This window comes from Mobula birostris, chromosome 6 (assembly GCF_030028105.1).
Source record: "Mobula birostris isolate sMobBir1 chromosome 6, sMobBir1.hap1, whole genome shotgun sequence".
Lineage (NCBI taxonomy): Eukaryota > Metazoa > Chordata > Chondrichthyes > Myliobatiformes > Myliobatidae > Mobula > Mobula birostris.
In genome coordinates, this window is record NC_092375.1 from 109,997,121 (window position 1) to 110,009,120 (window position 12,000).

A 12,000-nucleotide genomic window follows, 5' to 3' on the forward strand; every position below is an offset into this window, starting at 1 on the left:
TTGCCTTCATATGGATACTTACAGTGATGGAGGGGGCTGTGCCTGTGATGGTGGGACTGTCTCCTACTCTCTGCAGCCTCTTGTGTTCATATGCATTGGAATTGGTGATGCTGCCAGACAGCCGTGGAGAGCAAGGCACTGGGTACATGTAACGTGGAGGTTGATAGGATCTAGATTAGTAAGAGCATCAGAGGTTACGGAGAGAAGGGAGGAGAATGGGATTGAGAGGCAATGGAGATCAGACGTGATGGAATGGTGGAGCAGACTCACTGAGCCAGATGACTTAATTCTGTTCCTATGTTTTATAGTTTTATAACTTTATTGTCACATTTTCCAAGATACAGTGAAAAGCTTGTCTTGCATACTGTTTATACAGATCAAACATTGCACGGTGTGTTCAGCTAGAATAAGGTAAAGCAATAGCAATGCAGAACAAAGTGTAAAAGCTACCAAAAATTACAGTGCAGGTAAATGATAAAGTGCAAAATCATAAAGATTGTGAGTCCATCTTATCTTACAAGGCCTTTTCAAAGGTCTAACAATTATGGAACAGAAGCTGTCCTTGACCTTGACCCTGGTAGTATGTTTTTAGGGTTTTGTATATTCTGCCTGTTGGGAGGAGGAAGAAGTGAAAATGTCTAGGGGTAAGCAGGGACTTTGATTATGCTGGCTGCTTTAATGAGGCAGTGAGAAGTATGAACAGAGTACGTAGAGGGGAGTCTGAGTCCTGTAATGTGCTGAGCTGTGTCCTCAACTCTCGAGTTTCTTGCAGTCACTTACAGAGCAGTTGCCATACCAAGCCATTTGGCACCAGACAATTGACGATTCCAGATTGTTTAATGTCATTTCCAGGACACTAATTTGAAGGAGAACGAAATAATTGTTACTCCGGATCCAATGCAGCACAAAAAAACACAATAAGATAAAGAACACAATAAATATAAATACTTCGGATAGTGTATATACATAGATTGATTGTACGTTCATAAAGCGAGACCAGGCACAGCAGAATTTGTGCGTAAGGTGACTCTGACAGGAAATGATAAAGTAGCGGTGGTGGCGGGGGGTGTGGAGGGGTGGAGGTTTTGATCAGCCTCACTGCTTGGGGAAAGTAATGGTTTTTGAGTCGATGGTCCTGGTGTGAATACTGTGTAGCCTCCTCCTTGATGGGAGTGGGACAAACAGTCTATGAGCAGGGTATGTAGGATTCTTCATCATGTTACTGGCCCTCTTCCAGCAATTTTCTATATACATGTCCTTGATGGCGGGTAGGCCGGTACTGGTTCTGCTGGGCAGGTTTGTTGTTCCATTATAGAGTTTTTATAGGGCCTTGACAAAAATTGGGAATGGTTAACAAGGACATGCCCAATTTCTTTCAGTTACTGTGAAAGAGTGCCTTCACTATTGAAGGGTTGATGTATTATACTGAAGTGTGTGTGATACAGTATTGAAGGAGATGTTTGATAATATAGGGATTTGAGAACCAGTTTGAGTAACTTGATCAATACACACAAAATGCTGGAGGAACTCAACAGGTCAGGCAGCATCTATGGAGGGGAATGAACAGTAGATGTCTCAGCCTAAAGTGTCAACTGTTATACCCCCTCCATAAATGCTGACTGACCTGCTAAGTTCTTCCAGCACATTTGCGTGTCTTGTTCAAGATTTCCATCATCCACACAATCTCAAGTCTGAGTAACTTGTTTGCTTTGTACAGGTGGGGTACTCAGTGTTACGTACACAATGGCAGTGTCCATAGGAGTTTCCTATTTCCAGTACACGAACATCGATTCTGGCCGCAACATCTTCATCATTGGATTTACCATGTTCATGGCTCTTCTCACCCCTCAGTGGTTCAGACTCAATTCGGAATATATCGCAACAGGTAACAAAAGTGGTCTACCTCTCCCAATCTCTACAAGATTAGATGAGATCAGACTTATTAGTCATATATACATTGAAACAATCAAACAGATAGTGACATACACAAAATGCTGGAAGAACTCTGCAAGTTGGGCTGTATCTATATAGGGGAATAAACAGTTGACTTTCATTAGGACTCATACTCTCAGAAAAGGGGCTCAGACTGTAACGTTGTCTGTGTATTCCCCTCTATAGACGCTGCCTGACCTGCTGAGTTCCTGCAGCGTTTTTTGTGTGTTGGATTTCCAGCGTCTGCAGAATCTCTTGTGTTTATATAGAGACCTCTTTCTGTTTTTCAAAGATTAAGATGAGCTTCATTTATCACATGTACATTGAAACATGCAGTGAGATGTGTCATTTGTGTGAACACAGTCTGAGGGTGTGCTGGGGGCACCATAGTGCCAGTGCTAACGTAGCATCCACACAAGGTTCAGCAGAGGAACACACAGTCAACGTACAGCAAGACAAAAAGAAACAGCAAAACAAGCCCCGTCCTATCCGCCGCCATCGAGGGTCATAGGGTCCTCATCGTCTGGCTGTTGTCTTTGACCTCGGGAATCACAGGGCTTTGCCCTCGGCATCTGCTGACCCGGCCTCCGTCCTCATGGGTTGCTGGGATATAACATCCAGACCTACCAACCAACCTTGGGCCTCTGGTCCTACCCAGGCGGACCTCCTACCCTGGAACTTGTCATCCTCGAGGCCCACCAGCCTCAGTTCTTGACCACAAGGATCGCTGGTCTACATTCCCAGAGCCTGCCGACCCAACCTCCTTCGATGTAGTTTGCTGACCTTTGATCCTGGAATGCTCTGACCTCTGGCTCCTGCCCCTGACCTTTAACTTCCTTTCATCAGTGTTGATAATCTCTAACCTGACTCCTAACAGTCCGTGCTGTCCCCAAAACCATTCCAAAGAACCTAAAAAAAACAACTAAGTCTGCACCACAACATCACAGCTCTGTACCATCTTGATCACAGAATCATAGAACACTACAGCACAGAAACAGGCCCTTCAGCCCATCTAGTCCATGTTGAACTGTTATTTTGCCTCATCCCATCGACTTGCAGCTAGACCATAGCCCACCTGTCTATGTACCCATCCAAATTTCTCTGAAAAGCTACTAATTTGGCTAAGTATCAGCCATGGTATGATAGGTAAAGATGAGTCATTCCCAAAGATTGGATCTTTGCTGAGGCTTCAAAACAGTGGCCAGAATTTGCGTTTGCAATGTAGGTTATTTAGCTGTATTTTTGCTGCACTTACATCAGAGAAATGGTCACCTCTACCTTCTCAGGATGAGGACGGGTTTAGCAATAAAAGCACGTGTCATGAAATTTGTGATTATACAGCGGTAGCATTGGGCAAAGATTTAATAATTGCTATAAATAACATAAATAGTGCAAAAAATGAACAAAGTAGTGTTCATGGGTTCATGGACCATTCAGAAATCTGATGGTGGAGGGGAAGAAGCTGTTCCTAACTTACTAAATGTGCATCTTCAGAATCAGAAGTACGTTTAATATCACTGGTATTTGCCGTGAAGTTTGCTGTTTTGCAGCAGCAGTGCATTCCAATACAAAATAATATTTTAAAAAACTATAAATTACAATCCGAAACATACATATATCAATAAATAAATTGAATTAGTAGTGCAAAAATTGAACAAAAATAGTGAGTTAGTGTAAATGGGTTCGTTGTCCATTCAGAATTGAATTGAATTGACTTTATTTCTTACATCCTTCATATACATGAGGAGTAAAAATCTTTATGTTTCGTCTCTATCTAAATGTGCAATGTGCAATTATTGTAATTTATAATAATTTGTAATAAATAGAACAGTCAATGTAACATAGAGATACACTTAAATCAGCGTGAGTTAATCAGTCTGATGGCCTGGTGGAAGAAGCTGTCGCGGAGCCTGTTGATCTTGGCTTTTATGCTGCAGTATTGTTTCCCAGATGGTAGCAGCTGGAATAGATTGTAGTTGGAGTAACTTGGGTCCTCAGTGATCCTAAGAGCCCTTTTAACACACCTTTCTTTGTAAATGCCCTGAATCATGGGAAGTTCACATCTACAGATGCGCCGGGCTGTCCACACCACTCTCTGCAGAGACCTAGGATTAAGGGAGGTACAGTTCCCATATCAGGCAGTGATGCAGCCAGTCAGGATGCTCTCAATTGTGCCCCTGTAGAAAGTTCTTAGGATTTGGGGGCCCATATCAAACCTTCTCAACTGTCTGAGGTGAAAGAGGCGCTGTTGTGCCTTTTTCACCACACAGCTGATGGTGGAATGGAAGAAGCTGTTCCTAAACCACTAAATGTGTGTCTTCAGGCTCCTGTTCATTTTCATCAACTACCTTCTCCACCAGAGCCAAGTTCAAGTTTAAGTTTAATTGCCATTCAACCATACTCATGAATACAGCCAAGCAAAACAGTGTTTCTTTGCGGCCCAGGTACAAAACATAACATTAACAGTTACACACAGCACAGGGCACAAATAGCACATACAATTATGATAGCACTAAAACGTATGGTCACAAAAAAAAAAAATTATAGAGCCCAAGTCCATGAGTGTTGTGACTTGTAGATTGATGGTGCATGGGCTGTTGTTCTGGAGCCATGTTTTGTGTAAGAGCAAGCAGCAAATCGTCATCTCACTCTCGTGTGATCCAGCTCGTCTTCCACCAAGCGAACTGTAGAGGGCCGCGCCGATGGGAAGGGCTGGCCCCCAGCCCAATATGCCACACTGCCTCTGGTGTCTCCTCCGCCAGACGGCAGCAGCAAGCAACATGAAGGCCCAGTCTGAGCAACAACCGAGGCCACATATCTCCTGCACCACCAGTCTCACCAATAAACCAGTGAACCAGACTTGCAGTCCAACAGGGTCCAACAGGGTCTTGCGATCACAGGAAAAAAAACAATCATTAGCTCCATTTGTTGGACTGTGGACTGCCTTCGCCCAATGCATCTGATGCCTTCCTTCTTGGGTTGCCTTAGCAGGCAGCAACATGATACACAACAAATCTAGCTCCACAGTTATCGAGCACTCTTCAATGGGGTAGAAGTGCAATATGTCATGTTTTTAATATCCATCAGAGTCTTGCATTTGTAAAAAAGATGTAAAGGACAAACAGTTACACCTTTGTTTGGTCCCAGATGGGCCACTACGACTGAGCACACCACCATTTTGACAGAAACCACTCACCTACACACAACTTAGAGCAGCCAGTCAACCATCCAATATGTTGGTCTTTGCGGGGTGGGGAGACACCGGAGCACCTCAGGGAGAATGTGCAAGGTCCACATGGACAGTGTCTGAGGTCAGGATTGAGTTCAGACCTCTGGCAGTGTGAGGCCAAGGCTCTCCTGGCTGTACCACTGTGTCAACCTTGTAAAATGCACATGAGGGCCTGGTCTGAGCAACAACCAAGGCCACATATCTTCCCCACCACCAGGCTAGCTGAGGGGAAATAGTCTCACCTGGAGGTATTGCGGAGGTTAGGAAGTCACCTTCTGAAAAGTGAAAGCAGAAACCTTTGTCACATTCGGAAGTTGCCTGATGGTCTATAAGCTGTGGGTCGTAGAGCAGACCCTCATATTCCATCTGGGTAGCCTCCAAACAAAGCATCAATTTATCTAACTTCTGGTAGTTTCTCCCTCCTCCGCCTTCCCTCTTTTTCCATTCCCCTTTCTTGCTCTTGTGTTTGTAAGTCTTTGCAGGTACTTTGATTTGCTTTCCTCTTTTTGTTACCACACAGGTGTTACCAGCCTGGATCTGCTTCTTCTGGCACTGCTGTTGACTCCAGTGATTCAAGGAGGGCTTCTGGCTTTTCTCCTGGATAACACTGTTTCAGGTGAATTGGGGAATACTAGTGATAACTTGTTTTTGACAGTTGCCCTGTAATGTGAATAAGAAGAAAGAGGGATAGAGTATGACTCAAGGTATCTCCATTTTCTACCCCCAGGAACTAATGATAATTCCTGCTTACTTCTGATATTAACACAAGGCAGGATTACATAGAACATAGATGTTACCGCACGGTACAGGCCCTTTGACCGATGACATTTAATCTACTCTAAGCTCAATCCAATCCTTCCATTTTTCTTTCATCCATGTTCCTATCTAAGAGTCTCTTAAACGTCCCTAATATATCTGCCCTTACCATCACCCCTGACAGAGCAGCCCACACGACCACCACACCTCTTATCTCCCCAATTTTCTTTCCTCCAATCATCTTAAAATTATGCAGCCCCTTCATTTCCACCCTGAAAATTGTGAGTGAGGAAACTGCAAAGGGGCTTCAGTCAGGTGTGAATAAGCACAGCGAGTGGGCAAGAACATTTTTCACAGGACGGAAGTAACTAAGACACAAAGGCATAGTTTTAAGGTGTTTAGAGCAAAGTATAGAGGGAATGTCAAAGGCAGTTTCTTTACACAGAGAGCGGTGAGTCTGTGGAACATGCTACAGGGGTGTTGGTAGAGGTAAATATATTAGGGGCACTTAGGACTCTTAAATGAAAGAAGACCAGAGGGCTGTGTGGAAAGGAAGGGTTAGATTGATCTTAGAGTAGACCTAAAGGTTGGCACAACATTGTGGGCTGGAAGTCCTGTACTGTGTTGTGTTGTTCTATGTTCTATTCTGAATTTCATGTTGTTCTCAATAGGGATAATGTTCTTTTGTAATTTGGTAAATTGGATTTTTATCCATGTGTACAGTGAAGAGCTTTATTTTGCACGCCATCCACACAGATCATTTTGGTACAGCAGATCATCTTGTAACACCTGTGCAGCACAAGGGAAGACAGGAATGGAATGTAGAATGAACTGTTTCAATTAAAAAGAAAGTGCAGTGTACATTGGCAGTTAGTTGCAAGGTCGTAATGAGGCCGATTGTGAGATCAAGAGCCCTTTTTATCATATTGGGATAATCATACGGGCCAATGAGACAGAATGCACAGGAATGTCATAGAAGGATATGGACATTATGTAGGCAGAAGGAATTAGTTTATAAACATAGGAGATATTGCAGATGATGGAAATCTTTTGCTACACACACAAAATGCAGGAGAACTCAGTAAATCAAGCAGGATCTATGGAGGGAAATAAACATTAGCTGTTTCAGGCACAGCCACGATGAAGGGTCTTGGCCCGAAACATCGACTGTTTCCTGCCCTCCAAGGATTAGTTTAGCTCAGCATTTGATTAGTAATTTAATTAGATCTGCAAAACATCTCGAGCTCCTGTTTTGTTGTGCCAAACAACTTAAATAATTCCCTGGATTCTTTCCCATCGGCCAATATAATCAAGGGTCAATTTTATTCACTATATATAGATTTACATGTATCAGAAACTTGCTGTGGTGTGTTGGTCAGAGCGTGACATGCAACAAAAGACAAAATTCAACAAAAGCATTTCTACCCTGGGATAAGGGTTTTGTCTGTCTAACTTATCTATGCCTCTCAAATTTATAAATTTCTATCAGGTTTTCCCTCTATCTCTGACGCTCCAGGGAAATCAACCCAACTTTGTCCAATATCTTCTTGTAGCTCATGCCATCTAATCCAGGCAGAATCCTGGTGAATCTCCTCCCCACCCTCCCCACAGTGTCCATATCCTTCTGGTACTGAATTGCACACCGTACTCCAAGTGCAGCCTAACCAAGGTTTATGCAGTTTTAACATGACTTCCCAACTCTTATTCTCAATGCCCCAGCCACTGAAGGCAAGCATGCCATAAGCATCCTCTATCACCCTATCTACTTATATGGTCACTTTCAGGTAGATATGGACTTAGACATCAAGATCTCTCTATACAACAAATAACTCCCTGAAATCCTTTGGAAGCTGTTAATGTTAATGCTGGGTTGATATTTCATAGAAACATAGAAACATAGAAAATAGGTGCAGGAGTAGGCATTCGGCCCTTCGAGCCTGCACCGCCATTTATTATGATCATGGCTGATCATCCAACTCAGAACACCGCCCCAGCCTTCCCTCCATACCCCCTGACCCCCGTAGCCACAAGGGCCATATCTAACTCCCTCTTAAATATAGCCAATGAACTGGCCTCAACTGTTTCGTGTGGCAGAGAATTCCACAGATTCACCACTCTCTGCGTGAAGAAGTTTTTCCTAATCTCGGTCCTAAAAGGCTTCCCCTCTATCCTCAAACTGTGACCCTTTGTTCTGGACTTCCCCAACATCGGGAACAATCTTCCTGCATCTAGCCTGTCCAATCCCTTTAGGATCTTATACATTTCAATCAGATCCCCCCTCAATCTTCTAAATTCCAACGAGTACAAGCCCAGTTCATCCAGTCTTTCTTCATATGAAAGTCCTGCCATCCCAGGAATCAATCTGGTGAACCTTCTCTGTACTCCCTCTATGGCAAGGATGTCTTTCTTCAGATTAGGGGACCAAAACTGCACACAATACTCCAGGTGTGGTCTCACCAAGGCCTTGTACAACTGCAGTAGTACCTCCCTGCTCCTGTACTCAAATCCTCTCGCTATAAATGCCAGCATACCATTCGCCTTTTTCACCGCCTGCTGTACCTGCATGTCCACTTTCAATGACTGGTGTATAATGACACCCAGGTCTCGTTGCACCTCCCCTTTTCCTAATCGGCCACCATTCAGATAATAATCTGTTTTCCTATTTTTGCCACCAAAGTGGATAACTTCACATATATCCACATTAAATTGCATCTGCCATGAATTTGCCCACTCACCCAACCTATCCAAGTCACCCTGCATCCTCTTAGCATCCTCCTCACAGCTAACACTGCCACCCAGCTTCGTGTCATCCGCAAACTTGGAGATGCTGCATTTAATTCCCTCATCCAAGTCATTAATATATATTGTAAACAACTGGGGTCCCAGCACTGAGCCTTGCGGTACCCCACTAGTCACCGCCTGCCATTCTGAAAAGGTCCCCTTTATTCCCACTCTTTGCTTCCTGTCTGCTAACCAACTCTCCACCTACACCAATACCTTACCCCCAATACCGTGTGCTTTAAGTTTGCACACTAATCTCCTGTGTGGGACCTTGTCAAAAACCTTCTGAAAATCCAAATATACCACATCCACTGGTTCTCCCCTATCCACTCTACTAGTTACATCCTCAAAAAATTCAATGAGATTCGTCAGACATGATTTTCCTTTCACAAATCCATGCTGACTTTGTCCGATCATTTCACTGCTTTCCAAATGTGCTGTTATCACATCCTTGATAACTGACTCCAGCAGTTTCCCCACCACCGACGTTAGGCTAACCGGTCTATAATTCCCCGGTTTCTCTCTCCCTCCTTTTTTAAAAAGTGGAGTTACATTAGCCACCCTCCAATCCTCAGGAACTAGTCCAGAATCTAACGAGTTTTGAAAAATTATCACTAATGCATCCACTATTTCTTGGGCTACTTCCTTAAGCACCCTGGGATGCAGACCATCTGGCCCTGGGGATTTATCTGCCTTCAATCCCTTCAATTTACCTAACACCTCTTCCCTACTAACATGTATTTCGCTCAGTTCCTCCATCTCACTGGACCCTCTGTCCCCTACTATTTCTGGAAGATTATTTATGTCCTCCTTAGTAAAGACAGAACCAAAGTAATTATTCAATTGGTCTGCCATGTCCTTGCTCCCCATAATCAATTCACCTGTTTCTGTCAATGCAGGGGACCTACATTTGTCTTTACCAGTCTTTTCCTTTTTACATATCTATAAAAGCTTTTACAGTCCGTTTTTATGTTGCCTGCCAGTTTTCTCTCATAATCTTTTTTCCCCTTCCTAATTAAGCCCTTTGTCCTCCTCTGCTGAACTCTGAATTTCTCCCAGTCCTCAGGTGAGCCAGTTTCTCTGGCTAATTTGTATGCTTCTTCTTTGGAATTGATACTATCCCTAATTTCTCTTGTCAGCCATGGGTGCACTACCTTCCTTGATTTATTCTTTTGCCAAACTGGGACGAACATTTGTTGCAGTTCATCCATGCAACCTTTAAATGCTTGCCATTGCATATCCACCGTCAATCCTTTGCAACCTTTAAATGCTTGCCATTGCATATCCACCTGTCATTTGCCAGTCTATCTTAGCTAATTCACGTCTCATACCTTCAAAGTTACCCCTCTTTAAGTTCAGAACCTTTGTTTCTGAATTAACTATGTCACTCTCCATCTTAATGAAGAATTCCACCATATTATGGTCACTCTTACCCAAGGGGCCTCTCACGACAAGATTGCTAATTAACCCTTCCTCATTGCTCAAAACCCAGTCCAGAATAGCCTGCTCTCTAGTCGGTTCCTCGACATGTTGGTTCAAAAAACCATCCCGCATACATTCCAAGAAATCCTCTTCCTCAGCACCTTTACCAATTTGGTTCACCCAATCTACATGTAGATTGAAGTCACCCATTATAACTGCTGTTCCTTTATTGCACACATTTCTAATTTCCTGTTTAATACCATCTCCGACCTCACTACTACTGTTAGGAGGCCTGTGCACAACTCCCACCAGCGTCTTCTGCCCCTTAGTGTTACGCAGCTCTACCCATATCGATTCCACATCTTCCCGGCTTATGTCCTTCCTTTCTATTGCGTTAATCTCCTCTCTAACCAGCAACGCCACCCCACCTCCCCTTCCTTCATATTTATCCCTCCTGAATATTGAATATCCCTGAACGTTGAGCTCCCATCCTTGGTCACCCTGGAGCCATGTCTCTGTGACCCCAACTACATCATAATCATTAACAACAATCTGCACTTTCAATTCATCCACCTTGTTACGAATGCTGATAATTCCAGAACCAAGGTTCAGTGGCTTCAAGTAAGAGTTAGACCAATTAGAAATGAGAAAAGAGGAAATTTCTTCAAGTGGCGAAGCTTTGAAATTTTAGAAGGCTGTAAAGGCTCAGACACAACACATGCTACCAGATTCCTGGGTCTTAGTCATAGAGTCATAGCACACTACAGCACAGGAACAGTCCCGTTGCCCATCGAGTCTGGACCAAACTGTCATTTTTCTTACTCCCAATAACCTGTATCTGAACTATAGTTCTCGCTTGTTTGGCTGAGGCGGCGTGAGACTTAAAAAGGGTCTTTCAGGACTTTCTGGCAGGCTACAATCATAATGATCTATTAGGCACTCAACAAAGGACAATAAAAAGAAGCAAGATGTAGGCAGAGCGGCTATTGTAGGAGTGATCATTATTGGAGTGGATAACATTAGAGTTACACTTCACATTTGGCTGGGTTAAACTCCATCTGCCATTTCTCTGCCCATATTGGCAAAAGATTGATATTCTGCTGTATTCTTTGTCAATCATCTAATCTATCCACACCATCACCAGTCTTCATATCAACTGCAATCACAATCGCAACTAACCCACCCTCGTCAACTCATCAAAAATCTCTATCATGTTAGTAAGACATGATTTGCTCCGCACAAAGCCATGCAGTTTCTCCCTGATTAGACCCAGGTTTTCCAAATGTTCATAAATCCTATCCCTAAGAATTCTCTCCTGTAGCTTCCCTATCACTAACATGGCACTTGCAGGTCTATAGCTTCCAGGGTTATTTCTAGTTCCCTTCCTAAATAATGGAACAATATTAGCTCCTCGCCAGTCCTCCAAAAACTTGCCTGTGCCAACAGAGGAACAAAGATGTTGGTCAAATATGCCAGCCTTTTAATCTACTCTAAGATCAATCCAACCCTTTCCTCCTACTTGGCTGTGGAGGCCAGGTCACTGGGTATATCTGAGGTTCATGATTAGTCAGGGCATCAAAGATTACAGGGAGAAGACAGGAGAATGGTGTTAACAGGGATAATAAATCAGCCATGATGGAATGGCAGAGCAGACTTGATGGGCCGAATGACCTAATTCTGCTTCCATGTCTCATGGGCTGAAAGGCCTGCTTCTGTGCTGTTTGACACTATGAATCAAGCAACTGCCGCCGCAGAGGGTCTCAGACTGGGCTAACGATTGAACCTGTGACCTACACTGAGACAAGAGTATAGCCAGCCAAGCACAAGTAAACCCGACACTGCCAGGTGGCAAAAGTGCCTCCAAAGCTAAGGCTGCGACC

At 43.6% G+C, this 12,000-nt stretch overlaps 1 protein-coding gene across 1 annotated transcript in view; it reads left to right on the forward strand.

The window, feature by feature from the left end:
* The window catches only part of slc23a3 (solute carrier family 23 member 3), an 87,940-nt gene that overhangs the window by 60,003 nt on the left and 15,937 nt on the right, over positions 1-12,000 (forward strand). Inside the window, exons 10-11 of the mRNA XM_072262374.1 lie at positions 1,718-1,885; positions 5,682-5,777. Of these exons, the coding sequence (XP_072118475.1) occupies positions 1,718-1,885; positions 5,682-5,777 (264 nt within the window). The remainder of the gene's footprint in view (positions 1-1,717; positions 1,886-5,681; positions 5,778-12,000) is intronic.